At 36.7% G+C, this 17890-nt stretch overlaps 1 protein-coding gene across 1 annotated transcript; it reads right to left on the reverse strand.

The window, feature by feature from the left end:
* Positions 1 to 210: 210 nt before the first annotated feature.
* On the reverse strand, positions 211 to 1140 carry LOC110329087 (60S ribosomal protein L6). The gene has a single exon (XM_021208649.2). The coding sequence runs from the start codon at positions 1122 to 1124 to the stop codon at positions 240 to 242; it is 885 nt and encodes a 294-aa protein (XP_021064308.1). The 5' UTR covers positions 1125 to 1140; the 3' UTR covers positions 211 to 239.
* Between the last annotated feature and the right edge of the window lie 16750 nt (positions 1141 to 17890).

Raw genomic sequence — 17890 nt, forward strand, 5'->3', positions numbered from 1 at the left:
AATATGACAAAAGAATATCTATTAGGATAAATATTGCAATGTTTGATATGAAACTATGCAGAAATCCTTAAGTATGTTTACTGTTTTTACTTTAAGAAAGGAGAGAGAGGTGGGGAAAGACAATAAAGTAACAAAATAGAGTAAGGTAAAATGATACACAATTATAAAATATGAAGAAATAAAGACAAAGATGATATATTTTTTTTTAACATAGGAAGCTGTTTAATTAGGTTAACAGTTTAGAAGACCAGCTTGTGAGGATACATCCCGTTTGTCAGGGAAAACTGAGATCGCAGGTAGCCCTGGAGCTGAGGAACAGCTTTAATCTTTGGCAAAATCTGCGAGTCCACAGCTTTCTGATCAGCCTTTCGCCGCTCTGTAATCTNGTATTTCTCCTTCTCCGTNTCGAAGATCTCGCCCTCCTGATGCCTGGGCTTGCGCAGCTGCTTCTTCTTGAAGTAAGCGTCATTCAGGTGTTTGGGGATTTTAACACCGCTGATATCAACTTTTGTAGAGGTGGCAATGACAAACTTCTGGTGTGTTCTGCGCAGAGGAACTCTGTTGATGACTAGAGGTCCAGTCACAAGTAGCAAACCGCTGGCCAGCTGCTTCAAAAAGACCACCCTCTTGCCCCGGTGGCGCCCTGTGAGGATGATCAGGACAGTCCCAGGAGTGATGCTGGAGCGCAGCCTTCTCACATGCTGGCTGAAGGGCTTCTTGCCATGGCTCAGCAGCTTCCGAGGCACATCTTCGGTGGGATAATACCTAGGCATTTTCCGAAGCTTCACCACCCGGGTGCCACCGTTCTTGTCTCCACCAACAGTTTTGGTGACAGTAGCAAGGACCTTCTCCTTTTTCTTCTTCTCAACCTTGGTCTTGGCAGCAGAGTATTTCCTTTTGTACAAGGCCTTCCTGGAGTACATAGCAGACCTGGAGTACCTGCCAATTCCTCTCACCAGGACGGGGTTTCGGCTGCAATGGCGCTTGGGCTTCTTGGGCTTTTTAACCTTAGGGCGACCCTTTTTGGCTACTGCGGCCCGGGGACGGGAGGCAGCAGCGTCACCTCCAGCCTTCTTGGCTGCAGGTTTCTTCTCCTTTTTATCAGGCGCCTTTTCACCCGCCATCTTGCAAGATGGGAAAGAGAACTAACCAAAGATGATATTAAAACAAAGAAAATTAGTAAAACTACTAGACAAGATACTGTGGGAAGAACCCTAAAACTTACAAATCTCTATTAAGGCTTACCAAGCGGAAATGAGAAGACTAATTATCTGTATTAAAAGTAAAAAAGATTGTATAACTACAATCTGAATAATTGTAAAGAGTGTGGAGATATTATCAAAGACTTACGCAATTCTATGTCATGGTGTACTTGAAAATGTATTAATTCCATAGATATAGACAGTTTAAAATGTCTATTATTCTCACTATTCCAGTAAGATATATTATAAAATGGAAAAACATAGAAAATATACTTCATGAATGATCATGCCAAAATTGTTGACAATATTCTAAATAATAGAATAATACTTTATGACCAAGTAAATCTCATCTCAGACAGTGAAGCCTGATTTTACCTTAGAGTAAATGAACCACTATAAGGTACTATTATGGGCACAAAAGATGGAAATCTGTGTAATCTTCATTACATATATGAAAACAAACTTCAAAATATAATATAATGAAAAAAATCTTCTCTCAGAAAACTAGAATTATTCTTCAGGTGACAAATTTGGAAGCCTTCGTGTAATATTATAGGTCGTGGTAAAAGATTGAATTCCTGCTAAGTACTATGGTTATAAAATGTAAGTGTGAAGGAAATAGTAAAGATCCAGGATTTTTGCTTGAACAACATAATGGCTAAATTAGTACAATTTACTAATATTTGACTAATCCTTAATCAAGTTGTAGCAGCTTAGATGCACTGTTGAGCAAGAGTCTGACTCTTGTGTTTCAATCATAGGGAAGAGAAAGAGGTGCATACCAACTGATAATCAATGAACGGGCACAAAGGCAATGTATACATTAGTGAGTTTCTCAATAAAACATAAAAAAAAAGAGTTCCTTACTTAAGTATAGGCAGAATTTATCTTAAGACATAGGAAGGAGAGCTATTTAATAGGGAGATAAAATGAAAATATATATATGAAAGAGTACATATGTTACTATCACACATATAGAAAGCTTGTATGTATATGAACAAGGAAAAATAAAAAAGAACAACAAAGTCTAGAAGGCAGCAAGACGTCAAAATCATGTACAGACTTGCAGTCCATTGTTCTCATCATTGGTTCTCAGCCTGTGTGTTTTGACACCTTTCCAAATCTACATATCTAAAAATATTTACATTAAAATTCATAATATTAGCAAGATTACAATAGTGAAGTAGCCACGAAATGACTTTGTGTTTGTTAGTCACCACAACCTGAGGCACTGTATTAAAGGGTCTAAGAATTAGGAAGGTTGAGAACCACTGCCCTAGACAATGTGTCTGTAATTTTAATATTCCCCCTCTAAAATATATTTTAATGATTTAAATTTTTATTTAAGAAATGAGACACTTATTAAGTGGAGTTGCTACTTTAAAATGCTTAATGTAAAGAACCCAAACCTCATTAATTAGGTATACTTTAGAGCCTAATATACTTTAGAAGCAAAATATGTAGTATGAAGGTAAGTTATTGCTCACTCTTTTAACAAACCTGAGAAACTAATGAAATAGTACCACAAATTAGCAAGAAAATGGAAAATAATGATTGAGAATATCTACATGTAGTCTTTGACACATATGTGTGAAATACGATGGTAATTTATTAAGGAAAATATATCAGCTACATTGTGCATTCTTAGGGGGTTAGTATTTCAAAGGGATAGATGGGCTGCCTGGAGCAGCTTTTCTGAATGTATAAATACTCATTGATAGGTCTAGGGCAAAGAGTTCAAAGTCTCCAAAGAAATTGTTTCTCATTACTCTAACTTCTGGTTAATAAAGTTTGACCATATCCCTAAACTGTAATTTCTTTTTTTTTTTTTTTTTTTTTTTTTTTTTTTTTTTTTTTTTTTTTTTTTATTTTCTTTATTTACATTTCAAATGCTATCCCGAAAGATTCCCATACCCCTCCCCCCACCTCTGTTCCCCTACCCACCCACTCCCACTACTTGGCCCAGGCCTTGCCTTGTGCTAGGTCATATGGAGTTTGGGAGACCAAGGAGCCTCTATTCCCACTGTTGGCCGATTAGGTCATCTTCTGCTACAAATGCAGCTAGAAACACAAACCCAGGGGGTACTAGTTAGTTCCTGTTGTTGTTCCTCCTACAGGGTTGCAGCCCCCTTCAGGTACTTGGGTACTTTCTCTAGTTCCTGCATTGGGGACCCTGTGTTCCATCCAGTAGCTGGCTGTGATCATCCATTTCGGTGCCTAAACTGTAATTTCAAGGAGGACTTCCCTAGCACCATCCTCCTTTCCTCTTCATGCTTACAGTTTCACTTTGTTTCTCATTTCACTAACCAGTACCTACCATTATATAATGTGTGTCTTTTTCTTTTTTTCTATTGTCTGAAACTTTTAAAAAATTGCAAATTGTTTTTCAATGCTAACTGACTATTCAGAATTTTGCTAGAACTCTTCAGACCTGTTAATAAAAACTTCCTTTTTTTTTAAGCTTACCTGCCATGACTGTACTTACCCAGCATAACTGCAATTGCCCCTCCTCTCCTTGTCACCATTTTTTGCTCCAAATCTCTTCCAGAAGACTCCTACCCACTAGAGGCCAGGCCAGCATTTTGAGTCCCCCAAACCAGACCATCTGCCTGAAAAGTAGTCAGAAGCCTCCTGTACTACCAGAAGTCAAGTCAGCCCAGCTTCCTGAACCTCAGAGGAACCCTGTTCAGATCAGAGGCCATGAACATCACCAGGACTATAGTCCCCAATGTGGGAAAAAACAAACAAACAAACAAAAAAAAAACAAACAAAAAACCCTGATGGAGCAGAAACCGTCCAAGTCCCCAGAAAAAGAGTATCCAACTAGGATTCGACCCTCTATTTAACCACCATCCGGAAGACCAGACAGAAATCAAGGAAAAAAAAAAAAAAAACACCTAGCCAACAAAAATAAAGCCAACAATAAGCTCCTACATTTATAATTACCCCAAATCTAGAAACCTCAAAATCACTGTAAGAATACAGTTGATTGTAACAATATAATCAACAACACACAGATCAATATGTCACCACCAGAACCCAGCCATTAAATTACAACAAGCCCTAAATATTCCAACCAACCTGAAGCGCACACGCGCGCGCGCGCGCGCGCGCGCGCACGCGCGCGCACACACACACACACACACACACACACACACACACACATGCACACATATTCTTAAAACCTAATTTATGGAGATGGTTGAAGTCCTTAAGGAGGAAAAGAGTAAATATCTTAAAGAAATTAAAGAAAAGAAAATTTAATCCTACATAGAACAGGAAACAAGATAATCATAGGAGGTAGAGGAAGGGAAGAACTTAAGTAAGAATAGAGAAGGAGGAAGGAAAAAGTAGGGAGCAGAGTCAGGTACTGGAAGATACAGGAGAGAAGTCCAAAGGATCATGAAATTAAATAGAAACATATAGAAGTAGGGGATGCAGAACTAGGGGTAGCCACTAGAAAGTCCCATACGCCAGAGAAGTGAGAGGTTTCCTGTACCCAGTGGGGTAGTGTTTAGTCAAAATACCAAACAAAGGGGAGAGAGAACCTGTAGAGACCACCTCCAGTAGATAGTTGTTGCCCCCAATGAAGGGATGGGGCCACCACCATTTCAAAAATTTTAACCCAGAAATGTTCCTTTCCAAAGGAAAGACAAAGGCTATCCACAGACTGCTCCATCTAGGGATTCATCCCATGTGCAGAAACCAAACCCCTACACTATTGCTGATACCAGGAAGCCCTTGCTGACATGAGTCTTATATAGCTGTTCTCTTAGAGGTTATAATAGCACCTGACCAATAAAGATACAGATATTTACAATCAACCATAGGACTGAGTCCTAGGACTCCAATGAAAGAACTAGAAGGACTGAAGAAGCTGAAGGAGTTTATATCTCTATGGTAAGATCGATATCAATGAAATGGACCACCCAGAGCTCCCATGGACTAATCTACCAACCAAAGAGTCATGGATGGATCCATAGCTCCTGATACCTATGTAGCAGAGGATGTCCTTATCTTATATCAATGGGAGGAAGGCCCTTAGTTCTGTGGAGGCTCGATGGCACAGTGTAAGGGGATGCTAGAGCAGAGAGTCAGGAGTGGTTGGGTAGGTAGAGCAGCACCCACACAGAGGCAAAGGGAAGGGGAAAATCGGGGATGGGGCTAGGGGGAGGGTATTTGGGGGGGTAACCTGGAAAAGGGCTATTTGAAATGTAAACAAATAAAGTGATTAATAAAAAAATCATGGCAATATATTTTATATGTTTAATGATTCTACACTGTTGAGGAGTTTTGAATAATAAATGAAAGATTTAAGGGTCATGCAATGACTCCCATCTCCTCCAAATCTTGGGAATAACTTGGAAAATAACATTTAGAGAATGGTGCTCCAAATAAATGGAAATACCAAGCTAAAAAGCAAAGCAATGGCTGAAACCTAAGAATACAAAAGGAAAGCATCTGTAATCATAATAAAAATAAATCCAATATTAAATATCATTTTCTTAAATAACTAGTGTCAAGCTACAGGAGAAACCCTTTTCATTTCTTGAAGGTCTTGGTTCAAGTAAGAAGTTTAGCACTTAATTGGGACTCAGTAAATATTATGTAAATGAAAGAATAGATGATATGACCCCAGCTTTGATAGTTAGATGTGTTCAAAAGTACAAAACATGAATCAACCATGATATTTTACTATCTTTGTGACATAAATCTTTTAGTTACATTAATAGATTTCATGGTGTCAATAAACATAGAATGAGAAATTATTCCTTAATTTATGCAATTTACTACCAAGAATCAAATCATTCAATTATCCTTCAATGTGTATCTGTCAATGTGTGCTGTAGAAACATAGTTTGCAAAGAACCTCGATAGTAAATGTGAGCAATCTTGCCAGGATTTCTCCTTCAATAGAACATTTTAGCTACTGCTTACCTCCTTGCAAAGACTCATTAAATAATAGAATCAAGAAGGACCACATCTGTAAAATTACAGCTATACCAGTATCCAACATTTTCATGAGATTTTACTCAAGTGATTCTATTACATTGATGATGCCATCAGTAGTGTGTAAATATGAGGTCCACAGATAATAATTCCTTAATTACTACATTTACCTAGAAGAGATGAGACATTCTGCCTAGTATTGGAAGTCAGCTTGAAGCTCACATAGATTTTTATATTTACATGAGTTTCCTAGAATATAGTTTCTTGTTTTTATTGCAAGAATTTAAGTCATAATAAGAATATATTACTTGTTGATTTATCGAACCACTTCTTGATATTTTGTATAAATTTCTTTGTTTAACTCATTATTTTATATGAAAAAAGCCATGGCAGTTATAACTGCTTATTAAACAATATTCTGTTTTCTACTTGCTGTGTAATGCATATAATAAAGAGAAGATAATAAAACTGTGGTTACTAAAATCCTCAGAAAAAATTTATTCCTCTAATAATATGTTTAAGGTCCAATAAATTGAATAGTTCTCTTTGATATATTAAAATAATTCTTACATTGAAAATTACCATGTGCTCATTCAACAAATTACAGGTTAAATATTTAAGTAAGTAGCAATCACTTAGTGACATATAAAGAAAATGAAAAACAGTGAGCATATTAGCCAGAGCCATTTATTTTCAATGATGTTTAAAAATATGTTGAATATTATGAATGTCACAAAACATGATAAAAATGTTTGGGGAGACAATTTGTATAAGGAGACTAGATAATATATCATATATTTATAGCACACAGAAAGACATACAGGTATTATAATAAAAATTGCTTGAATATTTTCTTAATTTTTATTCTGTAATCAAACAAGCCAGGTATTTATTCCTCTAAGTTCCTCCTATTTATATTATAACATGGCTTATAGTTTTATAAGTTTAGAATATGTCATTGCTCAAAAGTAAGTAACATATATATAAATAGGTTTGTATGCAGTTCCACAGTGGATGAGTGCACTTAAAATGTCATACCCAACTTAAGATCTAATAAATTTGTTTTTGCATTGTATGTTCACTAGTCACCTTGGACATAAGTCAATTGAATAATGCAAAGATAGTTATGAACATGCATACTATACAATAAACATGAAATTATCATGACCATATTGCAAATCAGTCATTAACAACTAATAAAAAATGATTTACTATTTAAAGAAACTCTTAAATCTATTTTATAAAAATAAAAATTGTTGATATTTAAGTACAATTTTTATGGGACAATTGACTCCAAAGTTTTCTTTTTTAGTTATACACAATTTTAGAATGTGACTTATTTCTATATTGTTGTTTATGGTGTTTTTCTCCTCTCTAATTATGTCCTTAGCTAAAGGACAACTTGTTATTTTGACTTGTTCTTCCTCTACAGTCTTGTGATTCACATGTAATCAATAATTTCTACTATTTCTTTGCATGTTCTAAGAATTGACTCACAATTAACACAAAACACCCCCTTTTCACAAGATCATAAAAGTAGCTAACTGCTAACTTCAAGGTTTCCGGTTTAATCACTTGCTCATTAGTGATAAAAAGGCTCCCTTGCTTTCATAGTCTTGGCCACTTCACTCTCCTGATTCAGAGAAGATTGAACTTTTGGCCTCACTGTAAACTAAATTTCACCTTGAGACATTTTGGTGTTAACTTGTAATTTTCCATACCACTACATAAATTTAGATGTTTTATTAAGTTTGGATAATGGAGTGTATTTTTGCATCTCTTGAATTGTCCAATGTTTTATTTTGGATTTATTTCTGTTTTTATACCAAAGAAACAAGGTGCATACAAAAATATTTGGGCCAATAGTCATGAGTATAAATTTTTGTTAACCTGAGAAATAGAATTTCATGCATACTTGCTTGAAAAAAAAGAGGGGTCTTATTTTCTGGGCCAAGATTACATGAAAAAATAAATCAAGCTATGTAGCTGAGAATAAACTTCAGTATCATATATTCCTAAACAAGTGAAAGAGGCAGTTGTAGCCCAGTTCTCAAGTACTTCCCAATAAAATCAACCTTGCATCAAATTAGGCTCAAAATTGTAGTAGTGGTCTTATTATCACCCAGTAAATTTAACAAAGGGAGAGAATTCCTAGCCAGGTTATTATTCAGTCTTTGTAATTGTTAATGTCCATTAATCTTGTCTAGATCTGCAGTGCTTCAGTGAAAAGAAGTAGTCACTGTAGTAGAAAGGTTTAGAGGAAAGATTCTTAGCAGTTTATCAAAGAAAAGACTGAACAAGTTTAAAGTTGTGCCTGTGCACCCTTAAAAAAAGCTGCAATGTTAATACTGAAAATTCCTACTTTTTAAATTGAGACAAATAGGAATGTTGCCTTGACATAGCGTTAATGTACGCATCCAAGTTTCAACTTATGAAAATTCCAAGTGACTTAAACTCAAAATTCTTGAGGTACTTCCTTCTCCAAGAGAACAGTTGCCTCTAGGGATATTTCTCTGCTATGAGAACATAGAGATTAGCACAATTGGGATTCGAGGGAGCAGGCCCTATTCAGAGCTGGCAGCATAACTTGGTTATCTTCTCTGTCTATTGCTAGATTTTCAGGCATGAAAGATTCAGGATTCATAGAGCCAATTGAACCTTCCACCACAGTTCCAGAGAGCTACTGAGGCAGAGCAATTTGTGACAGTAGTCACAAGTTGTAGTCACTGCATGAAGATCATGAGAGGTTACCAAGTGAAGCCACGAAGGTTAAGGATAAGATGGAAAGAAGACATCAAGATTACTAAAAATACAAATACCATGGTGTCTGAAGAAAATTGTTTCAGATATTGAATACATCCAAAGAGTGAATTGTTGTTTCTGTGGTCAGAAGAGATGGAGACATTTAGCAACTTTTGTCCTTTGAACCCAAATAATCCTATCACAACTTTTAGATATCAACATTGGAAATGAAGGATGTTTTTGCTGTTTGGATTTTGATTTTGCTTTGGTCCAATAATTCTTTTCAGTTGCCTCCACTCATATTTTGAAATCTCAGTGTCTATAATGTGTTGCTTCATGTTAGAATTATACAATTTGGTTTTGATAGTATATAGTCCCGAGCCTTGGAAGAGATTATACATTTATATTTGTGAGTGTAAAGCCCAACTAATATTGTTGAAGAAAACCCTTTTGTGTGAAACCAGAGCCTAAACTCCAATTCCAGCAGGAAAGCCACAAAGTTCACTTGAGAAAACTTCCCATGGCAACTCTTAATCCCTAAGTGACAGACAACAAGAGCATGGTCAAGGTACACATAGATAAGCTAAGACATCTTGTACAGCACAGATAACCTGGCCATCCTCTTTGTCAAGTTGTTTTTACCCTGTGTCAAGTTCCTGGAGAGTTTGTCAGTAATGCACTTCTAAAACGATTAACTTGCTGGTAACATATGGACATTCCCCAAGCTTACCATAACCACAGCAAATACCATGCCCCCTAGATTTGAGGATACCACTATGATCTGCTTCAACAGTGAATGTGAAAGTACTTGCTCTCCAGTTGGGAATAAAGACCCTTATGTGTTTGCATCAGAATTGGTGCCTTGGTGGTCTTTCAGGTCCCTGAAACTTGGATATAAGATAAGCAGTGTTAGAACTATTAAATACCTATAGGACTTTTTGAAATTGGACTGAAGTTATTTTATATTATAAGATTACCATGAGTCTTGGGAAGGGGTAGAAGGTTTTCATGAGAAAGTGATATATTTTGGTATCCAGTTTATAAGTAGTGGACTTGTGCTTCCTAACTTGTTGGTTGACTTTCAGCATGAAACAATCTGGGAATGAGAAGAGTCAAGTCTCAGGTATGCCTGTAAGGGATTAATTTGGTTATATGAGTTGAGGTTGGCAGGACCAACTTAATTAATGGGCTCACTCTCTGGACTTCATTCATGAGTATAATAAACAGGAGAAATTTACCTTATCAAGAATATTCATCATTTCATGCTATCTCACCATGTAAATATGGTGCAAACAACTGTCTCTGACTTCTGATGACAGAACTCCCTTGCCATGATGGACCACTCATTAGAACTCTGAGCTAGAATCACCCTATCTCTTTTAAGTTGAGATTATTTAAGTAATTCTTTAGAGTCAAAGAAAAATTATGTAGGACAATAATCACTTGGTGATTTGCTTTTTGATATTCAGTAAGCTAATCCAGACATATTTTTCATCTCCTTTATATATGTACTTCCATTTTTAACACAGTTCTTACTATGTAGGTCAGGCTTGCCCATATGTATAATTCTAATTTTGTGAATGTTCAGACTTTTAAAAGTCTTCAGTAATTCAATAGATATGAAATTTTAGGCTGTAGCTTATCAATATTTTAGGCTGTTTTTTGTGATTTTTGATATGTTCTATGCTAGATCTATATTTAAGATAGCCTATGCTAGCTTAAAACCTGTAATCATCTTATCTATGCCTCTAAACATAGAATCTAAGCAAAAATTCTTACTTTAATTTGAAAGAAGTATCTATTTTCTTCCAAATAATTAGCAATATTTCAGTTTTTCAAATAAACTGTATTTTCTAGTTGTTTGGATATTCATTTGTGCCTCTTTAATTGCTTACTTCATCATTGATGAGTAATCTTTGTATCGGTTTTATAGTGCAAAGAAAGTACAGAGGTACATCAAGCATGCAAACACATCGTCTTGGTGTAAAATCATAGTAATTCATAACTATATGGGTATTAACTTGAGAACGGTGTTTAGAAATTTTGTTAGTTTTTCTATTGCTATGAAAAAAAAATGTAACCTGTGGGGAATTGGGCTATAACACAGACAGACTGTTCTCCAGTCGAGCTGATGTCTGAAACTCAAAGGGTGATAATTCACCTACATGACATGGTAGGAATTCCCTCATGTTCCTGGAACTCTGGCTCCTGCCTAAATTACTGCCCCCCACAGCTCCCACAAGAGAAGCATGGCTAGAAGTCACATAGATAATGTCCCAAGCTTCTGAGCTTTAGGCTAAACTCCTCCCCAGTTACCTAGCAACAGTAAAGACCATAAAAGGGGCTATTAGGTCCCCACCTCACTCTTTTACTTCTTACTCTCTTACCTCTTACCCCTCACTCTCACTATCTCACTCCTCTCTCTTTGCCTTCTCGCCTCTCTCCTCTCTGTCTTCTCCTCTTCTCTCTCTCCCTCTCTCTCTCTCTCTCTCTCTCTCTCTCTCTCTCTCTCTCTCTCTCTCTCTCCCTTCTTTCTTCCTGCCCTTCTATAATAAAGCTCTAAAACCATAGACAGTCTCTGCTCCAGTCAAGATCTGCTGTACTCACTCTTGCCAGTGTTGGGAACCTCTCTTCCCTAGTTCCTCTCTCTCATAACCCCAGTGGCTATAGCAAAGTAGCTCCAGGGCTCCCAGGTAAGGCTGCCCCTTTGCCACCCCCCAAAGAGTGGGTCAGGGGATAGATGCCCACACGGGGATGAGTGGAAAGTATATGGCAACTCTCCCATGCCTGACTGACCAGAGAATAGGTGGAACTCTGGCAAAGTGTGGGTCTTCCCATTCCCCCTCTTCTCCATGCCCCCCCCTTTTAGTTCCCAACAGTAACCAAGGAACTTGTGGGGCAATGGGCTATGTATAGACAGCCTCGTCTCCCGTCAGTTAAGGTTGTGAACCCAGGAGAAACTCAGTGGTGATAATTTATCTACATGGGACAGAAGGTGTTCCCTCATATTTCCTGGACACCTGGCTTCTGTTGAAGTTACCACTCCCACAGCTCCCATGGGAGAAGCATGGCCTTTAGTCATGTACCCAATTTTCCATGCTTCTGACCTTCAGGCTAAAACTAGCAACAGCAAGATAACACAATCCCACCATAAGTGGGGCTTCTTGGTCCCTCCTCACTCTCTTACTCCCCTTACTCTCTAACCTCTTACTCTCTCTCCTTGCTCTCTCTCTCTCTCTCTAGCCTCTTACATCTAGCCTTTCCTCTTTCTCTCTCTTTCCCCCTTCCCTCCTCCCATGACTGGTCTCTTTCTCTTTCTACTTTCTCTCCTTCCTCCCACCTTTCTATAATAAAGCTCTAAAACCATTGACTGTCTCTGTTCATCAAGGCCTGCTGTGCTTAGATGATGGGATAGGCTTTCTCCTAATGAGCTGCGCCTAATCTCCAGTCAGAAGGCCTTTCTGTTCTCCAGCCATGGACCAGACTAAGGACTCTCACCCACATGGGAACCTCGGTCCCTCTGCCCTCTCTGCTGTATCTCAGGAGCCGAGGGTGTCACCCCAGGCTCTCTGGTATTGGGGGCTGCCCCTTGTCCACCCCATGCCAAGTGGGTTCAGTGGCTTAGATGCCCACCCAGGGCCTAATGAAAAGCACTCGGCAGTCCTCCCATGTCTGCCTGCCCAGAGCAAAGGACCTCTGACCAAACGTGGGCTCTCTCCCCCCCCTTTCCCCTTACAGCCCCACAGTCCACAGGAACTTATAAAAGATTGAATATTATTGGGCTTATAATTTCAAAGGGTTAAACTCTTTGGTAGTGAAGAAATAGTATGATGACAGGAAGAGTTGAAAGCTCATATCTTGATTCACAAACAGGAGGTCCATTGTGAATGACATTAGTCTTTTGAATCTTCTAAGTCCAATCCAAGTGTCATATTTTCTCCAAGAACTCCATGTCTCCAAATTCTTCAAATCATGTTCAACCAACTGTAAATCAAGCTTGGAAACATTTGAGCCTATGTCTGCCATTCTCATTCTATCTGCCACAGGAATATTTAACACAATTATTACACACACGCACACACACACACATACACACACACACACAGAGTCACAGAATGTTAGCTGATTGGGAGGGAGAATCATGTTAGAGGATTTATTTGTGGAATAATTTTGCCAAGGTAGTCCTCTACCTCAAAATTTTTATACTCTTTGTCATTTATTCAAATGATCCTTCTTTTCATCAATATATCTAATGCCTAAAGCCATTAAGTTTATTTGATGTGAGTTCCACTCTTGTAAGTTATAGCCACTTTTCACAAAGTATACCACATAAGGAAATGCAATTGGTCTCAATACACTCCAGTTTTTTTAATTTCTCATTTGTATACTGTTTGTTCTAAAGTAGTATTCTGGTCAGAGCTAAGGCTTTATCATGTGAAATATGGGACCTCCAGTCATCCAGGAATATGTTACTTTTTGCTCTCATTCCATTATTTCCCTGGCAGTGCAACTTGAAATCATACCTATGTTTTCAGAACTAAGGAATGTACCACTGTAACGGCCTGATGGCTATCCACATTATCCCAAAGCAGACACAAAGAAAAATTTCAATGACTGTGTTTTTTTTTTTAAATCTCTATTGATATATTGTGTGATTACAATTCTGAACTGGTAATGCTCAAGAAATATTAGGTATGTTCATATGAGATCCATGAACCTAGATGTTAAAAGAGTACTTTTGAAATTTGAGCCTGTTAATTAGCTTTGCAGTTTCTATCAGATTAAGATTTTTATTTGAACAAGCTTGAACTTTCTTACTGGCTGTTTCTTCTCTTCTACAGTGAAATCTCACCTTTATTACTATTAAGGTTTATAAAGAAGCATATACACATAAAACCATTATACTTAACTACCAGGACAACTAGCAGTGTGAAGCCATCAGGGTCTGACAGCTCTGCCTGCATCCCTGGAAGCCTATTATCACCAGGAATACCCAGTTCTTCTCACAATGCCGTAGGCCTGCTGACATCAGGGACATAGTATTCCTGCAGCTCCAGAGGTATACTCTCATCAGGGATTACAAGGCTTTCCAACACTAGGAGCAACCAAATGGCTAAAGGCAAGTATATAAACACAAACAACAAAAGCCAGTATAATATGGCACCACCAGAAACAAGCCATCCTACTATAGTCATACATGAACTATCCTAAGACACTTTATTCATACACATACACACACACACACACACACACACACACACACACACACACATACAAATAAAACAACCATAAATCTAATTTTATGAAGACGATAGAAGCCTTTCAAGAGGAAATGAATAAATGCGTTAAAGAAATACAGCAAAATACAATCAAACAGGTAGAAGCTCTTAAAGAAGAAATGAATAAATATAAAGAGATACAAGAGAATACAATCAAACAGGTGAAAGAAATGTATAAAACTTTTCAAAACCTGTAAATGAAAACAGAAGCAGTAAAGAAAGCACATTCTGAGGCAAATCTGAAGGTAAAAAAACAGGAAAAAAATAGGAACTCAGATAGAAGTATCACCAACAGAACACAGGAGATGGAAGAGAGAATCTCAACTGTAGATGATACCATGGAAGAAATAGAAATATTGGTCAAAGAAAATGCTAAAGCTAATAAGTTTCTAATACAAAATATCTAGGATATTTGCGGCACTATGAAAAGACCAAACCTATGAATGATGAGAATAGAGAAAGGAGAAGTCTCCCAACTCGAGGGTCAAGAAAATATCTTCAAGGAAACCATACAAGAAAATTTCCCTAAAATAAAGGAAGAAATCCCAAATAATGTACAAGATGCTTACAGAACAGCAGATAGAATGGACCAAAAAGGAAAATCTTCCCACCACATTATATGCAGTACATTATATATGCAGAAGAAAGAACGAATGTTAAAAGCCCTAATGAACAAAGGCAAAGTAACATATAAAGGCAGACCTATGAAAATTATACCAGATTTCTCAATACAGACGTTAAAATCACAAAGGGCCTAGGCTTTTATAAATGTCTTATAGTCTCTAATAGATCACAGATGCCAAAACAGATTTCTATACCTAGCTAGTTTAAATCACCATAGACAAAGAAAACAAGATGAGATGTTCCATCACCAAACCAAATTTAAAGAGTATCTTTCCACCAATCCATCCCTATAGAGGATAATACAAGGGAAATTCCAACACGAGGAGTGTAACTACACCCATGAAAACACAAGAAATACATAATTCCACACCAGTAAAACAAAAAAAGAAAGACACGCATTCACACATGCACATGTACACAGAATACCACCACCACCACCAACAACAACAAAATAACAGGAACTAACATTCACTGGTCATTAATATCTTACAACATCAAGGCTCTCAATTTCCTAATAAAAAGACACAGGCTACCAGAGTGGATCAAAACATAGGATTCATCATCCTGTTTTATACAAGAAACACACCTCAGCTAGAGCTAGATATTACCTCAGAGGAAAGGGATGAAAAATGTATTCAAAGCAAATAGACTCAAGAAACAAGCTATAGTAGCCATTGTAAATAAATATAATTATAAAATATAGATACTAATATAAAATAGAAGTCAATGAAAAATAATAAAAAAATTACAAAAGGATACTTCATACTCATCAAAGGAAAAATCCACCAAGGTGGCATCTCAATTTTCAACATCTATGCCCCAATTGTAAAGGCACCCATATTCTTAAAAGAAACATTAAATCACACATCAAACCCCATAGCTAATACTGGGAAACTTCAACACCCCACTCTCACCAATTGTCATGTCATCAAAACAAAAACTAACCTGAGAAATAATATCAATAACAGGGGTTATGATCAAATAGACCTTACAGATATCTACAGAACATTTCAAACAAACACAAAGGAATATTTCTTCTTCTCAGCATCTTATGGATCCTTCTCCAAAACTTACCATATAGTCAGGCATGAACCAAGCCTCAACAAATACAAGAAAATTGAAATAACCCCTTGTATCTTAATAGAACATTGTAGATTAAAGCTGGATTTCAATAGCAACAAAACACCAGCAGAAAGCCAAAATACTCACGAGAACTGAACAACTCTCTTCTCAGTGATTGCTGAATCAAGGAAGTGAGAAAGAAAGAAATTAAAAACTTGCTAGATTTCAATGAAAATTAAGGCACAATATACCCAAACTTATTAGACACACAGACACACAAACAGACAAAAAAAAAGGAAACACACCCAAGAGGAGTAGATGACAGGAAATAATCAAACTGAGAACTGAAATCAATCAATTAGAAACAAAGAGAATAATGCAAAGAATCAACAAAACCAAGAGTTGTTTCTTTCAGATAATCAATAAACTAGGTAAATCCTTAGGAAAACTAAACTAAATATTAGAGAGGCAGTACCCAAATTAACAAAATCAAAAATGAAAAGGGTATTATGAGTCCAAAGCCACATTCATACCAAACCGCACAAAGACTCAACAAAGAAGAGAAAGTTAGGCCAATGTCAGTGCAAAAAGTACTCAATAAAATCCTAGCAAACTGAATCCAAGAACACATTAAATGTACTCCATCCTGATCAGATAGGCTTCATCCTATGGGTACAGTTGTATATTAATATACAAAAATCCACCCACACAGTCCACCATAGAAACAAACTGAAAGAAAAAAAAAACTACATAATCATCTCACTAGATGCTGAACAGGTGTTGGACAAATTGAAGATCTGTTCATGTTAAAAATCTTAGATCAATGATACAAAGCATATACTTAAACACAATGGAGACAATATATCTCAAGGCAATAGCCAACATCAAATCAAATGGAGAGAAACTTCAAGCAATTTATTAAAATCAGGGACAAGAAAAGGCTAACAACTCTTTCCTTATCTCTTTAATATGGTACTCTAGTCCTAGTTAGAACAGCAAGACAACTAAAACAGATCAAAGCAATAAAACTGGAAAAGAAGAAATAAAACTTTCACTATTCATAGATGATATGATAGTATGCATAAGTGACCACAAAAATTCTACCAGGGAATTCCTATACCTGATGAATACTTTCAGGAAAGTGCCTGGATACAAAATTAACTCAAAGTACTTTGCACAAATGATCAAAATGCTGATAAAAAATTAGAGAAAAAAATCCCTTTATAATATTCACAAATAATATAAAATGTCTTAGTATAACTATAACCAAGCAAGTGAAAGACCTTTATGGCAAGAACTTCCAATCTCAGAAGAAAGAGACAGAAGATATCAGAAGATTGATGCTTTTGGATCAATAGGATTAACAGTGAAAATGGTCATCCTGCCAAAAGCTATCTACAAATTCAAAGCAATTTCCATAAAAATTCCAACACAATTCTATACAGACCTTGAAAGAACAGTTCTCACCTTCATATGGAAAGACAAACAAAACAAAACAAAACAAAACAAAACAAAACAAAACAAAACAAAACAAAACAAAAACCAACAACAACCAAGAAAACCTAGGCTAGGTAAAACAATCCTGTACAACAAAAGAACTTCTGGTGGTATCCTCATTCCTGACTTCAAGCTGTACTACAGAGAAATAGTAATAAAATGTCCTGGGTATTAGTATAGAAACAGACAGGATGATCAATGAAACTGAATCAAGGACCCAGAAATAAACCAACACCCCTACAGATAATTTATTTTTCACAAAGAAGCCAAAGCCATACAGTGGATAGGGCAGAGTATCTTCAACAAATAATGTTGGTCTAACTGAGTGTCAGCATGAGAACAAATGCAAATAGATCCATATTTATCATCCTTCACAAAATTCAAGTCCAAGTGAACCGTAGTCCTCAATATAAAACCAGATACACTAAATACAGTAGAATAGAAAGTGGGAAATAGACTTGAACTCATTTGTCCAAGAGACAACTTCCTGAATAGAACACCAATGTCTCAGGTACTAAAATCCACAAATAATAA

The sequence above is a fragment of the Mus pahari genome, chromosome 11 (genome assembly GCF_900095145.1).
Source record: "Mus pahari chromosome 11, PAHARI_EIJ_v1.1, whole genome shotgun sequence".
In the NCBI taxonomy this organism is placed as follows: Eukaryota; Metazoa; Chordata; class Mammalia; order Rodentia; family Muridae; genus Mus; species Mus pahari.